At 46.4% G+C, this 21,154-nt stretch overlaps 2 protein-coding genes across 3 annotated transcripts in view; both read right to left on the bottom strand.

Moving 5' to 3' along the window:
• LOC307161679 (uncharacterized protein) overlaps nt 1-18,465 on the bottom strand; it is a 396,018-nt gene extending 377,553 nt beyond the window's left edge. The window contains exon 1 of the mRNA XM_079876558.1: nt 15,945-18,465. Within this exon, the coding sequence (XP_079732684.1) occupies nt 17,740-18,279 (540 nt within the window). The 5' untranslated portion in view covers nt 18,280-18,465 and the 3' untranslated portion in view covers nt 15,945-17,739. The remainder of the gene's footprint in view (nt 1-15,944) is intronic.
• Nucleotides 1-21,154, bottom strand: part of c8b (complement component 8, beta polypeptide) — a 24,559-nt gene extending 3,405 nt beyond the window's left edge. Inside the window, exons 1-10 of one of the 2 annotated variants that reach the window (XM_079876548.1) lie at nt 21,007-21,154; nt 20,130-20,244; nt 19,688-19,838; nt 8,743-8,884; nt 7,181-7,313; nt 6,364-6,561; nt 5,374-5,614; nt 5,141-5,269; nt 3,434-3,597; nt 1,208-1,358 (exon numbers count right to left, since the gene is read on the bottom strand). In XM_079876548.1, the coding sequence (XP_079732674.1) occupies nt 1,208-1,358; nt 3,434-3,597; nt 5,141-5,269; nt 5,374-5,614; nt 6,364-6,561; nt 7,181-7,313; nt 8,743-8,884; nt 19,688-19,838; nt 20,130-20,244; nt 21,007-21,071 (1,489 nt within the window). In that variant the 5' untranslated portion in view covers nt 21,072-21,154. The remainder of the gene's footprint in view (nt 1-1,207; nt 1,359-3,433; nt 3,598-5,140; nt 5,270-5,373; nt 5,615-6,363; nt 6,562-7,180; nt 7,314-8,742; nt 8,885-19,687; nt 19,839-20,129; nt 20,245-21,006) is intronic. The other variant, XM_079876549.1, reaches the window with a different exon arrangement.

Genomic DNA, 21,154 nt, shown 5'->3' with positions numbered 1-21,154 from the left:
AAACCTCTGTGCTTCAGTTGTTGTTGCTGTTTGTGTATTCCTGTTGTTGGTTCCCGTAAAAACATTCTTGTGTGTTGAACTACTACTGTAGAAATAAACTGGAAGTGTTCCAAACTACCACACATGAGACTGTAATGTCCTGCACCCTTCAGAATGCTGAAACGAGTGGTATAGTGATGCTTATATCAAGTCTATGCAGGGCCAGTGCGAGGCAAGGCTAACATCGGCCGATAGCCTCAGACCTCGAGCCGCAAGACAGGACAGAAGTGGACATTTGGTCTTTTAAGACTTAAGACTCCAGCATTGATATTTGACCACTGGTTTACAAGAAAGAATGTTACAGTAATTTAATAATTTGTTTCAGGAGTGCACATCAATCATGCTAAATCAAACCGTATTTATCATTATTTCACATAAAAGAGAACATGCATACTTGCATACAAATCTCAAAACAAAATGGGAAAAAAATGGGGGAAAAAAATTATACAAGGGCGGATTAGAACCCGAAACCTCTGACACACTTAACAAAACTTCTACCATCAGACCATTAGGGAAAATGAATGCTGATTGCGGATCTATGTCACTAAAGCAGGGTTCACGCTGTACGATTCTGGCCACGATTTGGCCGTCTGAGACAAATTTTGAAAATCCTAAAAGATTCCTCTGATCCAAGGCTAAAATCTGAAGTCTTATCGCTAGTTTGACATGTTCACCGACAGCCGGTTAAAGAATTCAGCAACAAAATCTGACATGAATTGTCCTTTAAATTATGTTTCTTGTGCTCAAATAGCAGTAAAAAGGCTTACTTTTCAGGCAAGAAGAGCCAATGCGCATGTAGGCTACTGTTTTGAGCACGAGTCTCAGGTTTCTATGGGAACCGGAGCTAAAGTGATGTAATGACTCTGCCAATCAGCGATTGGCTCTTTTACTTAAAAGGCGGGACGTATGTCGCCATATTGCGTGTTGCACTTTCTCACATTCATTGTAATACGAGTGCACCTTCTTTCTATATCTATAGTCATTGGTTTTGATCATTGTTCTGTATCCAATCCAGAAGTCTGACAAAAACATGATTTTTCTCAGCCTTTTCTTCAAAATGTTTTTAGTTGTTGTTTTTTTATGAAAATTACCAACATTCAAATGTTGATTAAAAACACTCAACACTATTTCTATATAGTAATTATTAGTGGTGTGTTATTAGTCTCACCTTTGAGCACGGCCATGCCGTTATTGAGACAGGGGGAGCAGCGACAGGAGCTGGTTTCTTTCAGGTACTCGGACAGAGCTCTCCTCAGGTTTTTCTTCAGGATGTTAGCATTCGATTCTTGGGATGGCACCAACTCATAAAGTGGTTCTAACTGTAAACATTTAACATTACAGGATTTTGCAAAGAGAAATCAAAAATCAAGGACAAATGTTGAAACCCCTATAACACTTTTTAACACAAAAAATTGCTTATAAACCTCTCGTTATGCTACATCACCAAATAACGGATTCAGTCTTTTTGTCAACATGTTTTCTTTCGATTAGGACAGGTTTTGGATTTATTTTTCGAACTGATAAATCGTAGGCCTTATTTATCTGAGCTTATGTACCTCAGTTTTTGAGTGAAAAAAGTGTTATGTGGATAATTTTGTCAGTTTTACATAAAATATGAAAATACATTTGCACGGTTTATCACACTAGTTAGCTCTCATGTTTAAGCTATACATTTGTTTTGAAATGTTTTTTGAACAAATTGGCACAGTCACACTTGTGGTGTTCATGGTCAAAAATGACCAGCCTACAAAAAAAAAAAAAAGCTTATAAATTACTCATTATGCTATTTTATCACCAAATATTGGATTCAATATTTTTGTCAACTTGTTTTGTTTCAGTTAAGACAGGTTTTTATTTTTGAAACTAATTGATCGTAGGCCTCATTGATCTGAGCCTCACTGATTTGAGAATAAAGTTGCTTCTCTGTGAAAAAGAAAGCCTGTAATACTCAAAATAGTTTGTTTGTGTACATGAATTTTGAAACGAATTTCCTGGTTAAACATTAAATCACACTAGTGTGATAAACAGTGCAATTTTTTCATAATTTATGTGAAACTGACAAAATTATCCACAAATAACGCTTTTTTTTCACAAAAAACTGAGGTATGTAAGCTCAGATCAATGAGGCCTACAATCAATGAATTTCAGAAATAAATACAAAACCTGTCCTGATCGAAAGAAAACAAGCTGGCAAAAACATTGAATCCAATATTTGGTGATGATGTAGCCTAATGAGAAATTTATAAGCAATTTTTTGTAGGCCTGTCATTTTTGATCGGGAACACCACACGTGTTACAATGTGGAAAAAAAACCCACAAAAAATTACAAAAAAGTATCAAAATATTTTTGGGAAGTTGTTATTAGACTCTTTAGAGTCTATTAGAATTAGATTGGGTGAGTGAAGTCAGTAAATTTTAGTCCAATGCAATAACATTACCTTGCATTTTCAGGTACAGGAAAATCCTCTCCGGGTCAAAATGACCCGAACACAACCCGAGGGTTAAGAATGCAACCATAGTTCCCTGAGTTGAGAACGAGACGCTGTAACAGCAGTTGACACTATGGGGAACACCTCCCCGCTGTGATGATTGCATGACTCCCAACCACAGAAATAATTATTGGCTGATGCTGATGCTACTTGGCGGCGTACAGAAGGCACTTCATAATCAAACCCTTCTCAGGGAAATGCAGCAGTGACAAGATGCTCTTTTCTCTCAGACAGTGTTGTATAAAATATACAATTGTCATACTTTAGTAATATACTTGTAACGACAAATTATTATTTTTTCCGAAGTGTTGACAACTTAGTGTTAACTAATAATTGTTGCAAACTGGTACTACCAACAAAATATTAGTGCATTCCTGGAACTGGCTGTCGTTACACTACATCCTTATGCATCGCTTTCTGCCAGGACTTTTAGGAACTTTTCCCAAACAACGGAAGTGACCTCGACGTCCGGGTTAGCGGTAGCATGAGCCATCAGGCAAGTGTTATTTAAATAAACTCCTGATGTACTTAACTTTCCAATGCCTCGTTTTATGAGTACAGAACCTATTTGTGCTACTGTAGAAGTCTGGTACCATTCTGGGCATTATTAGTGGAGTAATTTACGAGATACAACTTTGGATCCATTAGCGCCTGCACTAAGCCATCCGGCTGATATCTCTAAATAAGCTCTAACTTTAATAATGTTCAGCCAAGGGAAAAAATATTTCTAGGGGGGGGTGTTTGACTTGAGGTCATGGTGCAAAGGACCCTAGGTTGAAATTACTCCAAACCATCCCTTTAATTGAAGACAACAGTTTAATGTCTGGTCTATAGCGATATAGAAATATTCAGATTTAAGTTGACAAGGCTTTGTAAAGAAATGCATACTGAGTGAAAAATGTCACCTTCTTGTGAATGAAGTCTGGATTGTAGAACACAGCATCACCCCACTGCTGCATAATGTCTGGAGTTGGGAGCTGTTTTGCAGCTAGACGTGACACTGTTTCACTGTCACCCCCTCTGACCACAATAAAGACGTCTTCCACCATGTCCCTGTCTTCATTGGAATCTGAAACGTCAGACAACAAAACAGGGTGTTTAATTAAACATTAGTCACATTAGATAATCTGCTCTACAAGCAGCAAATGGATTTAATGACTGTTTCCAAACAGGCTTTAGTAGAGAACTGTTTTGATAGTGTTCAAACTCCTTATGAATTCAACCATGTCTAACTGGATTGTCACGATATCTTAAAATTGACATTAAACAGAAGTTTCTATAGTCTATTCTTCTTTATTGTGATGTTTATCCGAGTGAAACGTCTTCTGGAACAACTTTAAAGGGATACTCCACCGTTTTTTCATATTAAACTATGTTATTCCCTTAACTTAGACGAGTTGATACATACCTCTCTCGTCTCAGTGCGTGCACTAAATCGCTCTGTCTTGCGGCGAAACTTTGTTAGCACTTAGCTTAGCCCAGTTCATTCAATATGGGCCAAGCAGAGAAGCTACAAAACACCTCCACGTTTTCCCTATTTAAATACAGTTACTCGCGTAGTGTAACTCGACCTAGGACGGTGACACAAAACAAAACATTGCGCTTTTCTAAGCGTGTAAAATGGATAACTATATTGTATGGCGGAATACCATAGCAAGTGCTTGTGAGCACTTCGACTTGGCGCAGTAATATCTTCACTAGAGGGAGCGGGGGCCGGTGAGAGGATTTTTTACGAGTGAAGATATTACTGCGCCGAAGTCGAAGTGCTTCCAAGCACTTGCTATGGTATTCCGCCATACAATATAGTTATCCATTTTACACGCTTAGAAAAGCCCATATTGAATGAACTGGGCTAAGCTAAGTGCTAACAAAGTTTCGCCGCAAGACAGAGCGATTTAGTGCACGCACTGAGACGAGAGAGGTATGTATCAACTCGTCTTAGTTAAGGGAATAACATAGTTTAATATGAAAAAACGGTGGAGTATCCCTTTAAGAAGACTTGATTTTGTCCATCAGGAATCATTTGTATTGTTGGATCATTGTTGTTTGCAATTGATCATTGAGTGACAGGTTGTCCCACCCTTGTGTCGTGGGCTGGTCAGGGTATTCGTGGGAGCCTGATGGTAAGAGAGTCAGACTGGTAACCAAAAGGTTGCAGGTTAGATTCTCAATACTGGCAGGAAATGACTGAGGTCCCCTTCAGCAAGGCTCCTAACCCCCAATCGCTCCCTGGGCGCCACAAGAAAAATGGCTGCCCACTGTTCTGGGTGTGTGTGTGTGTGTGTCCACGGTTTGCAGTGTGTGTGATTATCACTTCTCCTAATGTGTGTTTACTAACTTGGTTGGGTCAGATGCAAAGGACAAATTCCGAGTATGATCATGTGATAATGCCAACATTTGATTATGTTGCACTCCTGACCCCACTCCCATTGGCAGATGCTGCTGAAATTTGCAGTTAAAATAAACTTTTCTCAACTTTGTTGTGTCACTGTTCTCTGGTGCAATCTCTGCACATTAAGCTGAGGTAGGAGAAATTATTTTAAAAGCAAAGAAATGCTTGCTTCAACTTTCAGATTGTTTGATCTGAACAGTGTAATTGTGGATTTGCTCACCTCCAAGCTCTTCCAACAGGCCTTTACAGCCACCAACTGAAAATCCTGCACCAAAATACACTCCCTCAATATTGGCTCCAACTTTCAGTCCAAACTGAACACATTTCTTGGTTTCATCAAGTGTGTATCCTATAATGAAAGAAAAACCCTTAGATTCAGTGTAGGCTCATCTTTTGGAATAACAGGGTAGTCTTTGTTTTGATCACATACTATTTTTCCTTACTTTTACCTACCAGATTTTTCAAGTCGCTCATCATTGAGGACAACAGTATATTCAAAATCTCCACCGAGAGTTGCCTCTTTGATGAAATGTGTCCCATAGTCACTGTAGATCTGCCGATATTCTCCATATGTGTATTCCAGTGGCAGGGCGCGCAAGCGGGACAGGAATTCAGGGTGTAGCACCAAGTTTGCGCTCTTTAAAGCATAGCGGGCTACCTCAAGCTCAGAGTGTGCTCGGATGAATTTCTTTTTCTGAGGACAACACAGAATAAAGTCATGGTTGGCTCCAAATTATAGATTTCACAGTCTGGTTATCATTCTTATTTTATTAATATTATTAATATCCAACTATTTTCTCATAGTTAGTGGTGTCTGCTAAGACCAGCACCACTATTACAATTATTTATAGTTAGTGAATATAAAGTAATCTAATCATACCCCTAACCCTGAACTTTAGTGTAATTCCTCCTGTAACGTTTTTGCTACACATATGAAATATCTCTGAAACCATGTGGCTTATTTCATCTGACCAGACTAAGAGGCAGACAATAAAATTGGTAAAAAAAATCCAACATATTTACAGTGAAGGACCTGATCCACTATTTTGCAAAGTTTATTTCCAACCTGAGCTTAACTAAAACAAGAGGTGGTTCAAGTGTTTTTAATTAGGATTGGAGCTAAACTCTAGAGGACAGTGGGTCCCCAGGAGCAGGGGTGAAGACCTCTAATCTAGGGATCATAGATACTCTGGGATAGGCTCTTGGATCAGTAAGAAACCACCTAACATCCACTCAAAACGCCCAAGCAATGGTCTGGCAACCAGCCACAGCACCTTAGCATAATAGACTTCTGCAAATGCAAGCTAGAAAATGTAAAAATCTAGTTTCATCTTTGGTTCTTCATAGTAATGGCCATTTTCTGATTTCATCTGTTGTCATTTCACAAATGTAGATAATATAGTTCAAATGAAGCTTCACCTTAGTGACAGAAAAACAACTTACCGTCCCTGAAAAGGTGCGCATCTTCTTCACTGACTTCTTGTATTTGTGGTCATTGTAATTAAAACTCAATTCAAAAACCTGAGGAATAGCAATTCCAAATGAGACGCTAGTCTTGGATAAAGTTGCCTTGCTTTCACTCTTGGAGTATTCATTGTAAGACTCGTATGCCTCCAGCGTGAAATCATAGGAGCCTTTTGTCTGGGAACAAAGTAAATTATGTCACACACACATACATTAAAAACAGAATCCAAAGTTCTGAAACTGCCATTATTTGTTACTAGTGTAATTGGAAAAGCTTTTGTCGAAGAAGTACTTAAATCAGGGATGGGCAACTCCAGTCCTGAAGGGCCAATGTCCTGCAGAGTTCAGCTCCAACCCCAATCACTAACACCTGAAATATCTAACCTATGCCTTCGGGATTGATTGAAAACTACAGGCAGGCGTGTTTGATTTGAGGTGGAGCTAAACTCTGCAGGACAGTGGCCCTCCTACGTTGCCGGACTAATTTGCCTAATCTTCACGGTACTTTGAATGGCGGTGGAAACGCAGAAAGCAACAGGTCTGGGGGAAAAAAAAGTTCCTGGGACAAATTGTTCCGGGTAATTTGGGTGGAAACGCGGCTTTAGACACCCTCTAACAGCGAACCACCAGCATTTCGAGACAGAATGGCGTAACAAAGCATCGTTTGCTGAAATGTAATGCTACGCTCAAAACAAAGGATTCGTAAAGGTTTCAAAACTCCATAAAGCAAAGTTTTGAAAAAGCACATCACGAATCTTACGTACTGCAGCTATAGATTTTAAAACATGCCACATACCTCTATTGTGTACTGCTGTATGTTATATGGCTTCCTGAAGCGAACATCCTGGATAAATTGAGGCAAGCAGCCACCAGCGTAGTATCGGTTATCAAGCACCACTGCTTCCAGTTTACCATTCAAAATGTTGATTCTAGAAATGAAGAACAAGTTATCTCTGATCTATGGCAGTTTTTACATTTGGCATCAGGTACAAGAGCAACAAAAATGTCACTCTCTGTGTCAGACTTGTTGTAAATTAAAAACCATGGAGGGAAGGGCCTTTTCCTATAACGTGCATTACCTGCATCCATTAGGGATGCTGCTTCTGTGGATTGTTTTAAGAAACTTCTTAAGACACATCTTTTTAGTCAAGCTTTTAATTGATAATTTATTGCAGTGTATTTTTTGATATTTGTATTTTTTCCCCCCATGTTTGAGTATTTAGTCTGAGAAAGGCGCATTACAAATAAAATGTATTATTTTTATTATAATTATTATTAAGAACACTTATTTTGATGTTGACTAACATCCTAAAGCATGTGTAAACTACTTGATTCTATTTTTAACTGTATGGTGAATTATTAAAAAATATATGTAAAGTTAATATATTTTAAATGTACTAAATCTGTGCTAAACTTTGTCATTACAAATGTATGCATGACAAATATATTTAAATGACATACATGTTTTAATAGAAATTACATTAATATATTTATGTATATTATATATATAATATATATATATATTAATATACATTAAAGTAATTATGAAATTACATTTAAACATGTCAATAAGCCGTACTTAAGTAGGTCAAAAACACACTCTAAAGTTTTAGTGTACTTAAATAAACTTAATAAAATAAACTTAAGTGCATTTTTATAGTATATTATTTCCGTAAAATTTGCCTTAGTTCCCTAGTTGGTCTCCTTGGTTCTGAATTAGTTAACACCTGTTCTGTTTTGACCTTGATTACTCTTCCTGTGTATTTAAGCTTCTAGTTTCCTCAGTTATTTGTTCGGACTTGTTTCAGTTTATGTGGTTGAGTTGCTCCCTGTTATCTCCTGTTCCTTTATTATTGGATTAAAGACTATTCGTTGTTTGAGTTTCTTAATACAATTAATCAATTCTCTTTCACAAGGGGAAGAACACCCATATTTGCTCCATCAAAAATGAATAGCTTTATATTATTTCATTTATGCATGATTTAGGCCATTATAGTAACCCGTGGCAAAGGGTCAGCAGGATGTTAATTCAGTTTATAACAAAGTGCCAAAATAAGTTTTTGTGTCTTAAACAACACAACATGACACATTTGAATTAGTAAATGAAACTGCAGTGGAGGGAGATTATCCCTGGACAACTATTTGAGTTTTGGTCTGTTCTGCTCACAAAGCTACTGGATGCACTATAAACACAAGGGTAAAACTTGCCAAAGGTCAACATGGCATTACCAGGAAAGGAATAAAGGAAATGCAGGCCTGTACAACAATAAAAAAGTCGAGATCCATCAGTGAGCTGCAGTTTTTAAAAGTGAGTGCAATAGGAATAGGTGAGTACAGGAGTGTATTAAACACACGCACCCTTTGGCAAGATTCTCGATTCCGTAATATTCCTCAGTCGGCTGTTTGCATGCTTTGTGCACTTTAGTACAGCCCTGTTCATCAGAACCATCGCCACAGTCATCATCGCCATTACAGCGAAGACCCTCCGGCACACAGCGACCTGTAACACACACACGGCTGTCACACTCGTGTCCTTTCTGTAATTATTACACTGCAGGATCAAATGAGTAATGCAGCATTAACATTCTCGAAACATGAACAAGAATCTCTGATAAACTAATAAGCAAGTAATAACACTGAATGCCGTGACTACTATTCTTTTATGTTTTAATGTAACATTATTAATGTTAAACCAATCAATAACATGCCGAACAAAAACACTACTTTTACAATTAACCACTTACATATTAAATAGCTAATAGCAGACTTATTATTTGAGTAAGCTGTTAATAATTCATACATTTGATCAGCCCTCGTATGCCCGCTACAGACTGTGCAATCCAATAAGATCATTACAAATAACACTGGATCTAATAAACGTGGGTACGACATGTATGTAGACTGTACGATGATGACACCTATTGAATCGTAGACTACGACACAAGTTAGTATAGAGGAATAAAACATCATCAGCATGTGTTAGTGGAGAACAAACAGAGCAAGATGAATCACACTTTGGCAAATGTGTTTTATGTGTGCTGAAAAAGAGGAGGAAGAGAAAGAGAAGAATATGGACGTGGTCATGGCTAGGGGAAAGAGGACATCTTGGAATGGCAATTCTGCAAACGGAGCTTGAGGAAAGTAGTTTTAAGTTTTAGCGGCATTTAGGACCACGACCACAGAAATCTCCACGATTGGTCATCGTTCATCTGGGACAGCCCAAAATCATACAATGTGTACTGGGCATTACAGAACTAACTATGGATAATGTTAAAGAAATGGCTTTTTACTTGCAGTTTTTAGGACCTATAAGAATGACAAGCCATTTAGATCAGTACTCTAAAGTGAAGATCATAGTAACCAGTATGACTCCAAGATGTTACCAAAGTTTTCTGTTACTCATTTATTCCTGTGTAGTTATTCATTAATGGCAGAACTGTAGTCTAAACTTTTGAATATATATATATATATATATATATTCTAAATATTTATATAAAATCTGTGTTGGCGAGTATACGAAACAGTGTCAATCGCCAGTTGGCCCATAACATTTTTATTAATACTAATGCAATGTTGTGCTGCATTGTCACGAAAGTTTAAACCTTGTCAATTAAAATATTCAAGCGTAAGAAGAAGCCAAAGGGAATTCAATTCATTACTCGCATGCAGTGTGGAAAGTTCAAACATCCGAAGCACGCATGTCTCAGACAGCACACGAATACTGAATTGAGCTCTCTTTCTCATGTTCTTGCGCTTGAACAGACAAATACACACAAAATTATGTTAAAAAAGAAATGTCCGTCTCGGCGAGTATCCTAGTAAACGTAGTTGGTAATGTCTTGAATGTAAATAGTTGAGAAAGAAAACGTATGTACAGTGTGTATCAGTATATTGGATCCACATTCGCTCTTGAAGTTAAAGCAGTCTAATATATATCTGCTGCTGTCTGCGTTTTTAATGTTTAAAAACACTCCCTGCTCTTGACTGAATAACTTTTGTTACTTTAATAAAGATTAATCTATGTTTAATTTATACAGTGAATAGGTAGTGTTATTTTACATTTGATTAGCCTACTGTCACAGTGTCTGGTTGTGTTCCCCTGGTATCCACTAGATGTCCTCATTTCCCCACGGTGTCATTCACAGGAACTACCTTTCCCACAATTCCAGTCTGTGTGATTGCACAGGTGTTTGTTATCTGTTTCCAGCTGTCTCTCGTTGTCATCTAGTTTGTTCCTGTATTTAAAGCCCTGTTTGTTCCATGTCCTGTGTGTATCGTTGTTGTTGTCACACCGCGTTTGGTTTCCCGTGTTCCCTGAGCCTGTTTATTGTTTACTGTTTTGGATTGCTTCACTGGATTTTGAACCCTGCCTGTTTTGACCATTCTTTGGATTACCCTTTTAATAAACCTCACCTCAACTGCACTTGGATCCTCCTCGCTGTCTTTCTTGAGCGGATCGTGACAGAACGATACACCCATGTATGGATCTAGCAATTTGGGGTTTCGTATCCCTCCTCCTACCACTGAGCGGGAGAGGAGAGAGTGTTTCGAGGGTACCCGTCTGGTCATTTTCCGTGGGACCCGGGGAGCTCGCAGAGGAATGGTGGGTCGAGAGGGAATCCAACACTACCCTCCACCATGCCCCCTCTTCGAATTCGGGTTGCTGAGGGACGGGTCGGAGCCCCCATCTCGCCGTCGTGGACAGAGAGGGGATAGGAGACGCAAGTCTGCCGGCCGTGAGAATGCTTCACCGCTGCCCAGCCGAGACAATGCATCACCGCTGCCCAGCCGAGACAATGCATCACCGCTGCCCAGCCGAGAGAATGCTTCGCCGCTTCTCAGCCGAGAGAATGCTTCGCCGCTGCCCAGCCGAGAGAATGCATCGCCGCTGCCCAGCCGAGAGAATGCATCGCCGCTGCCCAGCCGAGAGAATGCATCGCCGCTGCCCAGCCGAGAGAATGCATCGCCGCTGCCCAGCCGAGAGAATGCATCGCCGCTGCCCAGCCGAGAGAATGCATCGCCGCTGCCCAGCCGAGAGAATGCATCGCCGCTGCCCAGCCCGAGTCCGGTGGTCCCGAGTACGGTGATTCCGAGTCTGGTGGTCCCTAAACGGAGGAGGAGAAGGAAGACTCCCTCCATGACTGTTCCGGTGGTCCCAGTGCCGGTGGTCCCAGTGCCGGTGGTCCCAGTGCCGGTGGTCCCAGTGCCGGTGGTCCCAGTGCCGGTGGTCTCAGTTCCAGTGGTGCCAGTTCCAGTGTCCGAGCCGGTGGTCCCAGTGCCGGTGGTCTCAGTTCCAGTGGTGCCAGTTCCAGTGTCCGAGCCGATGGTGCCAGTTCCAGTGCCTGAGCCCGAGCCGGTGGTGCCAGTTCCAGTGCCTGAGCCGGTGGTGCCAGTTCCTGTGCCGGAGCCAGTGTCTGTTCCTGTGTCTGTGTCTGTTCCAGTTCCTAAGCCAGTGGTGTCTGTTCCAGTCTCTGGGCCGGAGCCAGTGTCTGTTCCTGAGTCGGAGCCAGTCTCTGTTCCTGTGTCGGTTCCTGTGTCTGTGTCTGTTCCTGTTCCAGAGCCGGTGACATCTATTCCTGAGCCCTCAGTGACCGCGACACTGGCCATTATGGCCACAGCCATGTGGTGTGTGTGGGCTGCGCGCACGCTTGGACCGGTGGTGTCTGTTCCAGGGCCGGTGGTGCCAGTTCCAGTGCCCGAGCCGGTGGTGCCAGTTCCAGTGCCCGAGCCGGTGGTGCCAGTTCCAATGCCCGAGCCGATGGTGCCTGAGCCGGTGGTTCCAGTGCCCGAGCCGGTGGTGCCAGTTCCAGTGCCTGAGTCGGTGGTGCCAGTTCCAGTGCCTGAGCCGGTGGTGCCAGTTCCAGTGCCCGAGCCGGTGGTGCCAGTTCCAGTGCCAGTTCCGGTGGTGCCAGTTCCAGTGCTTGAGCCGGTGGTGCCAGTTCCAGTGCCCGAGCCGGTGGTGCCAGTTCCAGTGCCAGTTCCGGTGGTGCCAGTTCCAGTGCTTGAGTCGGTGGTGCCAGTTCCAGTGCCTGAGCCGGTGGTGCCAGTTCCAGTGCCCGAGCCGGTGGTGCCAGTTCCAGTGCCAGTTCCGGTGGTGCCAGTTCCAGTGCTTGAGCCGGTGGTGCCAGTTCCAGTGCTTGAGCCGGTGGTGCCAGTTCCACCATCCGAGGGGTCGTCTCCACCGTGGCCGCCCGAGGGGTCGTCTCCGCCCTGGCCGCCCGAGGGGTCGTCTCCGCCCTGGCCGCCCGAGGGGTCGTCTCCGCCCTGGCCGCCCGAGGGAATGTCTCCGCCCTGGCCGCCCGAGGGAAAGTCTCCGTCCTGGCCGCCCGAGGGAGAGTCTCCGCCCTGGCCGCCCGAGGGAAAGTGTCTGCCCTGGCCGCCCGAGGGGTCTTCTCCGCCCTGGCCACCCGAGGGGTCTTCTCCGCCCTGGCCGCCCGAGGGGTCTTCTCCGCCCTGGCCGCCCGAGGGGTCTTCACCGCCCTGGCCGCCCGAGGGGTCTTCACCGCCCTGGCCGCCCGAGGGGTCTTCACCGCCCTGGCCGCCCGAGGGGTCTTCACCGCCCTGGCCGCCCGAGGGGTCTTCACCGCCGTGGCCGCCCAATGGACTGTCGTCTCCGTCCCGGCCGCCCGAGGGACTGTCGTCTCCGTCCCGGCCGCCCGAGGGACTGTTCGCTTCGCCCCGGCCGCCCGAGGGACTGTTCGCTTCGCCCCGGCCACCGGATGAACTGTTTGCTTCGCACTGTTTCCCCAATGTACTGTCTGTGTCACCCTGGCTCCCTTTGAGTCTGTTACCCCCTGTTTCTGTTTCCCTTCATGGACCTGGCCCCCCGTCCCTCCCCCTGATCCTCCACCTTGCCACCTCCCTCCTGAGTTTTTGTTTTGTTCCGTGTCTGGTCTTGGAGTGTCTGGGAGCCACTCCGTAGAGGGGGGGTTATGTCACAGTGTCTGGTTGTGTTCCCCTGGTATCCACTAGATGTCCTCATTTCCCCACGGTGTCATTCACAGGAACTACCTTTCCCACAATTCCAGTCTGTGTGATTGCACAGGTGTTTGTTATCTGTTTCCAGCTGTCTCTCGTTGTCATCTAGTTTGTTCCTGTATTTAAAGCCCTGTTTGTTCCATGTCCTGTGTGTATCGTTGTTGTTGTCACACCGCGTTTGGTTTCCCGTGTTCCCTGAGCCTGTTTATTGTTTACTGTTTTGGATTGCTTCACTGGATTTTGAACCCTGCCTGTTTTGACCATTCTTTGGATTACCCTTTTAATAAACCTCACCTCAACTGCACTTGGATCCTCCTCGCTGTCTTTCTTGAGCGGATCGTGACACCTACTTTATTACATTTTCTGTACCTAAAAAGGGAGAATTTTCACTGGAATCTAAAATATTGGTGTCAAAACGATACTTGGTTACTCACGTAACCTCGGTTCTCTCTAGAGAGGGAACGAGTATTGCGTAAGCTTGCTTACGCTGCGGGAAAAGTCTTCTTTTCTCGAGATACTGAAGCCAAAAATTATCCTTAATTTCATATTTTGTCAACGCAGTGCAGCTGCGGGCAGCTGAGCTAGAGCGGCATACTGCACGCTCATTGGCTGCTGCGCGGCAACCGCCGTGCGCGCCTAACGATCACATATGACTCTTATGAAAAGCATAGAGGTGAAATGACAGATGGCCAGCGGTGCGGGCCAACACATGTTCATAAGCACACCTAGGGAACACAAGAACGGCACGGCCGGTCTATGCATACTGATACCCTGAGCGTGCAGCTCAACAGACAAGCTAATCGATAATACATCCTGCGCACATGAGCAGGACATGAACACGACTAGACTGACAGAAGTTTAGCCTGCAGGGCGGGAACTTCCAGGTTATAAAACCTAACAAATGTAGAGGGGGACGCCCAGCCCGCCGCCATACAAATGTCATGAATGGAAATCCCGCTGGACCATGCCCACGATGAGGCCATGCCTCTGGTGGAATGAGCCCGTATGCCCAACGGACATTGCAGGTCTTTCGACGCATATGCTACTGCAATAGCATCCACTATCCATCTGGATAGCGTCTGTTTCGAGGCGGCGCGACCCTTAGCGCGCCCTTCAAACGAGACGAAAAGCTGCTCTGAGAGCCTGAAGGCTGCAGAGCGCGTGACATAACACCTTAACGCCCTGACCGGGCAAAGGCGGTTAACACCGTCCTCACTGCCGGATGACGGCAGGGCCGATAGGGTAATGACTTGAGCCCTAAAGGGAGTACCTAACACTTTGGGAACATAACCGTGCTTCGGTTTGAGAATGGCTAACGAGTCGTTAGGTCCAAACTCGAGGCACGACGCGCTGACGGACAGCGCATGCAAATCACCCACTCGTTTGACTGAAGCCAGAGCTAGCAGAAAAACGGTTTTAAGCGTCAAGTATTTCAACTCCACAGAGTCCAAAGGCTCGAAGGGATGCACTTTTAGGGACTCTAGGACCAGAGACAGGTCCCAAATAGGGACTGACGGGGGCCGAGGAGGGTTCATCCTCCTGGCCCCGCGCAGAAAGCGGGTAATGAGTTCGTTCCTGCCCAGTGAGCGGCCGCGCGCCGAAACGGCGAACGCTGCTATGGCCGCGACGTAAACCTTGAGCGTGGAGGGGGACCTGCCCGCGTCCAACATCTCTTGGAGAAAGTTTAATACCTGTGGGACTCCACAGGACTGAGCATTAGAACCCTTTTCGACACACCATTTGCTAAACACCGACCATTTAGACGCATAGAGCCGCCTCGTCGAGGGGGCTCTGGACTGCGTGATCGTGTTAATTACCCCTTCTGGCAGATCAACGAATATCCGTTGATTTCCCACGCATGCAGAGACCAGTGCTCTGGATGGGGATGCAGAATCGATCCTCGGGCTTGAGAGAGAAGATCTCTCCTCACCGGAATCGGCCATGGGGCTGTGTCTGCCAGTCTCATTAGCTCGGGGAACCACGGTTGGTTTTCCCAGCGCGGAGCTATGAGGAGCACTGCGCAGTCCGCCTCCCTGATCCTCGCTAGCACTTGAGGCAGCATCGAGATCGGGGGGAACGCATACAGCGGAACGCTGGGCCAGGTCTGGGCCAGCGCGTCCTCGTGTTTTGAGAAAAACCTCTGGCACTGAGCGTTCTCGCTCGCGGCGAAGAGGTCGATCTCCGCTTCGCCGAAACGACGCCAAAGCGTTTGGACCGTCTGTCGGTGTAGAGACCATTCCCCTGGGGGAACGTTGTCCCTGGACAGTCTGTCCGGGCCGTCGTTCAGACGACCGGGCACATGAGCTGCCCTTAGGGAGCGCAGCGGGCCCTGAGCCCAGGATAGGAGGCGCTCTGTGAGAGCGCGCAGGGTTCTGGATCTGATTCCGCCCTGGCGGTTCACGTAAGACACCACTGACATGTTGTCCGAGCGAACTAGCACATGGTGTCCCCGTAGAAGCGGTAGAAAGTGCTTCAGCGCTTTCTCGACCGCCAGCATCTCTAGACAGTTTATGTGAAGGCTTTTCTCCGTATTCGACCATGGGCCGCAAATCGGACTGCCCTCGTGAGTCGCTCCCCAACACATGTTGGACGCGTCTGTCGAGACCACTTTGCGGTGTGCGATGACCCCCATCGTCACTCCCCGCTGATACCATTCGGCCGCCAGCCAGGGCTGCAGGGCTGAGACACAGCGCTGAGTCACTCTGACTGGTGCACGGCCCGAAATCCATGCTTTGCGGGGCACTTCCGACTTCAGCCAGCATTGAAGCGGGCGCATTCGAAGTAAACCCAGCTGCAGGACCGCTGCGGCTGACGCCATATGGCCCAAAAGCCTCTGAAAGGTTTTGAGGGGAAAAACTTTTCCCACTTGAATGGAAGCGGCGAGGTGTCGAACACGGCGTGCGCACTGTGTTGACAATCTGGTCGTCATTGCCGCCGAATCCAGATCTATACCCAGAAAAGTGATAGACTGGCTGGGGGTTAGAGAGCTCTTGTCCCAGTTCACGGAAAGACCCAGGCTTTCCAAATGACCGAGAAGCGCTTTCTTGTGAGAAACTAGTTCCTCTGTTGAGTGCGCTATAATGAGCCAATCGTCCAGATAGTTCAGAATTCGCATTCCCTTTGATCTCAGGGGTGCGAGAGCCGCATCCATGCACTTCGTAAATGTACGAGGTGCCAGGGACAGGCCGAACGGCAGGACGGTGTACTGATATACCTGACCGTCGAAGGCGAATCTCAAGAATGGCCTGTGACGGGGTATAATCTGAATCTGAAAATACGCGTCTTTCAGATCGAGAGAGATGAACCAGTCTCCCGGGCGAATCTGCGCGAGGATTTGACTGGTCGTGAGCATTTTGAACGGTCGTTTCACGAGCGCTTTGTTCAGATATCTCAGATCTAATATAGGTCTGAGCACTCCGCCCTTCTTGGGTACGAGGAAATAACGGCTGTATAAGCCTGCCTCGGTAACCGGAGGGTGAACTCGTTCTATCGCCCCTTTGTGCAGCAAATTCGCTATTTCCGCGTGAAGCAGATAAGCTGCATCCGCCTTCACTTGAGTCTCGACCCGGGCACGAAAGCGCGGGGGGCGGCGAGCGAATTGAAGCGAATAGCCCTTTATCACTGTGTTTAGTACCCACTTCGACACTCCCGGAATAGCTTTCCATGCATTCGCACTCATAGCTAGGGGTCGAATCGCCTCCGGGTCCCGCCCGCCGCACAGCGCGGGACAGGGAGCCTGTGGCGGTATGTGCGCGAGTCGCGCAGTGGCAGTGAGGGGAGACGGGGGCTCGCTGATAGCGGCAGCCGGCTGAGTGACGCTGTGAGAGAGCGTTGTGTGAGACGGCTCGCGGCGCGGAAGCGGGGCGGGCTCGTGAGTGTTTACATGAGAGTGTGCGTGCTGTGTAGCGGGCACAGGGCTCTTTATTAACACACAGCCGGTGGCGGAGTTCTCTGGTCCCTGAATGTGTGAGACAGAGCGAGCACTGTGTAGGTGTGAGCACTGGGGCGTGGGCACGTGACCTACAACTAACACTCGAGAGGCCGTAGCGCGCTTTATGTGAGTGCACTCTGTGGGGTACACAGGGGAGATTGTGCTTGTGTGTAGCAATGAACACTGGGGCGTGGGCATGTTTACTACACTCATAACACTGACGGCGTGAGCCGAATGACCAGATTTTACACTCTTTATTTGATTTATCTGGGTCGCCGTGAAAACGGCGTTTGTGTGCAGGCGAGAGAGTTGAAAAACTGGCTCGTTGGCTGCGGTGGACACTACTGCAGTAGCCTTTGTCGAGGGGACTGGCAGAGGGATACAAGTTAGCTTTGACGGCGGTCCGGCCGCGGCGGGACTCAACCGTCTTTTCCTCTCGACGAGTGCTAGGAGGACTTCGCAGGCTCGGGTTTCAGCGAAACTCTAGGCCGGGGACCCCGCGGGGGTGGCGGCCTGTGCTGGCTGGTGGAGCGGGACCTGGGTCGGCCGCGCTGGCGCTGCTGCGAAGCTGGAGGTCGAGACGGGCGCTGCGTGGAGCTGCGTGCAGGAGGCTGAGTGTTGGAGCAGCCTGCAGCGGAGCTCGAGCGGCGGGGCAGAAAGAGGTTCATGGCCTGTGACGCCTTCTGTACTTCAGAGAAGCGGTCCACGAGGCCACTCACCGCAGAGCCGAAGAGACCGGTGGGTGAGAGCGGGGCGTTGAGAAACACGGACCGCTCTTGTTCCCCCATGTCGGCTAGCGTTAGCCAGAGGTGGCGCTCTAAGACGGTCAGCGAAGCCATGGAACATCCGATAGCTTGGGCCGCTGTCTTCGTCGTGCGAAGGGAGAGGTCCGTCGCACTGCGCAGGTCGGTCAAGGCAGACTTATCCAGTTCTCCCTCGTCGAGCTGGCGGAGGAGGTGAGCTTGGAGAACTTGAAGGACCGCCATTGTGTGCAGGGCAGAGGCGGCTTGCCCAGCGGCGGAGAAAGCGCGGCTGGCAAACGCCGAAGTAGTCCTGCAGGCCTTAGACGGGAGGGCAGTCTTTGAGCGCCATCTCGCGGATGGGGGGCAAAGATGCGCTGCAACCGCCTGTTCGACCGGTGGGATCCGGTCATACCCTTTCTCCGTGGCTCCGTCCACGCGGGAGAGAGTTGATGAGGCCGGAGAGCGGACTCTGGCCGAAACTGGAGCGTCCCACGATTTAGCAAGCTCCACGTGAAGCTCCGGTAAAAAAGGCGCTGGTCTGGACGCTGGAGCTTGTCGACTAGCGGGCAGGAAGCATCCGTCGAGCCTGTTGGGCAGCGGGAAGTGGGGGCGGAGAAGGAGAGAGCGAGGCTCGCGGAAGAGGCTCCGGCGAGGCCCTGGCTCGAGTCTCGGGCTCCGGTGGTCGTTGAGAGCGGCGTTTCTTCTTTCGCGGGCCAACGACGGTTGGAGCAGGCTCTGTGAAGAGGGCGAGACGAGCCCGCAGGGTCGACATCGGCAGCTCTTCACAGAAGGCGCAGCCGCCCGTGGAAAGCGCGACGGCTGCGTGGTCCTGGCCCAGGCAGAGAGCGCAGATAAGATGGCGGTCTCTGTCGCTGAGCGTAGAGCGGCATGAGCCGCACGTGGTGCGAGGCATTTGTAACAACGCCTCTGCTCTTTTAGATAGTGCTGCGGAAGCAAAACACACACACAAAGAGCTTTAGCAGTGAAAGGATATCGCCGGATAGCTGAGCTGGCACGGCAGGCTGAAGGCGGCGACGATTCGTCCGGCTTCCTCAGGCTGTCCTAAGCTGGCTCGTTAGCTGTTCCTTGCAGGACAACGGCGACGGCTTCCTCTCAGAGATCAGCGATGCGAGTGCTTCGCTGAAAAGACAGAAATCAGAGAAAATAGCCTACGAGCCTTCCTTATATACGCTCTGACGCCGCCCATTCTGGCGGGCTGTGACGCGCGAGGGCGCGCGCGCCCTCATTGGGCGTGACGTCACGCGCCCTCATTGGGCGTGACGTCACGCCAGGCTCACTGGTAGGCTTAAGCAGTTGCCGCGCGGCAGCCAATGAGCGTGCAGTATGCCGCTCTAGCTCAGCTGCCCGCAGCTGCACTGCGTTGACAAAATATGAAATTAAGGATAATTTTTGAAGAAAAGAAAAGAAGACTTTTCCCGCAGCGTAAGCAAGCTTACGCAATACGAGAGAACCTCTCGTAAGAGAACTGCCTGTTTTTGCAAAAACAGTTTATGGCTGGTTACATTTTTTTATGGCTGGTACATTTTCTGCAGTAACCGGCCATTGGCAGGTGTGGCAAAAAGTTAGTTTAGGCCCTGTATATATTACAGTTCTTTGCAATGCGTAGGGACGATGGTGGTGTGAGGGTCACCTGTTGTAGTACAGAGGAAGCCTTGGCATGGAGGAGTGGGTTTCTGGCAGGAGTATCGTGATGGAGCAGTGCAGGATTCCTCCTCACGGCCATGATTATGACACGGCTCTCCTCCAAACTCAGACGGCTGGATAAGTGTGGCGTATCGATACTGAAGATAAAGGGAGATAAAAACATTGATCAGCGAACATAAACAGAAATGTGTCATCCGTATGATATCTGATGTGTCAGTTGATGAATGTTTCTTTGTGAATAAAAGTCTGTCAAATCAAATTAATGGATTGTGTCTCTTCAGGAAATAATATAAATAGAAAATATTTATAACAAATATATATTCTATTCCTCTGCACACTCCAAAAGTGTTAGTGTAGTTTTTGGTGATACATAAATGAATAAACATACAGTATAAAGGACCAGACAATGTTCAGAGCACTATGCTCACCCTCTTCTTATAGCAGGGGTCACAGCGCGTCCATGGAGACCATCCTGACAGTGAACAGTCCACTGGGGCTTTGGGCGGCTGTACAGCGTCTCCTGAACTACAAAGCACTACAGCACTGTTGGAAGCAGATTTATGTTTTTATTTTATTTTATTTAATAAACCATCAAGCTCTTTATGAAAGTAATATGTATGATAATTTTTGGTAGCCCTTTACAATAAGGTTCATTAGTTAACATTAGTAACATGAACTAATAATGAAAAATACTTCTACAGCATTTATTCATCTTAGTTAATATTAATTTCAACATTTACTAACATTTACATTATTAAAATCAAAGGTTGTATTTGTTAACATTAGTTAATGCACTGTGAACTAACATGAACAAACAATGAACAGCTGGATTTTATTAACTAACATTAACAAAGATTAATAAAAACTGTAATAAATGTAACAAATGTATTGCTCATTGTTAGTTCATGTTAGTTAATACATTAACTAATGTTAACCAATGAACCTTATTGTAAAGTGTAACCGATCATTTTTGTTATCATATGTTTGATAATGTATGATCAAATGTATGAGAGAGAGAGGGGTTTATGTTTTCCCCCCCATAATTATTGGTATTTTTGTATATTTTATTTTATAATAACAGATTGATAATGTTCCTGTCTACAGTCCACTGAACACTACAGTCACAAAACTAAATGGTCAACAATTCTCTGAATAGTGCACACTGACCAAAATAATTACATCAAAAAGTGAATCCTTCAAACCGAAGCATTTACTTAGAAAACTACTGGACTGACTACTGACTTACTGGAAACCAAGCAAATACACTGTACATTCATGCTCATAAAGTAAAATGTTCCTACGTACCAAATAATGCCCAGAAAAAGTATTGTTTCGCTGTAAGCTGAATTAGCTCTTAGAAAACTTTGCATTGTAATGTCAAGTAAACCTAGTAGACTGGATAACACAGTAACAGACCTTAAACCCTCAACCCTACCCAGCAGCCCCTCCTCTA

The sequence above is a fragment of the Squalius cephalus genome (assembly GCF_949319135.1).
Source record: "Squalius cephalus genome assembly, chromosome: 7".
Lineage (NCBI taxonomy): Eukaryota > Metazoa > Chordata > Actinopteri > Cypriniformes > Leuciscidae > Squalius > Squalius cephalus.
The sequence above is the reverse complement of the archived record's forward strand: the minus strand, read 5'-3'. Positions and strand labels throughout refer to the sequence as shown.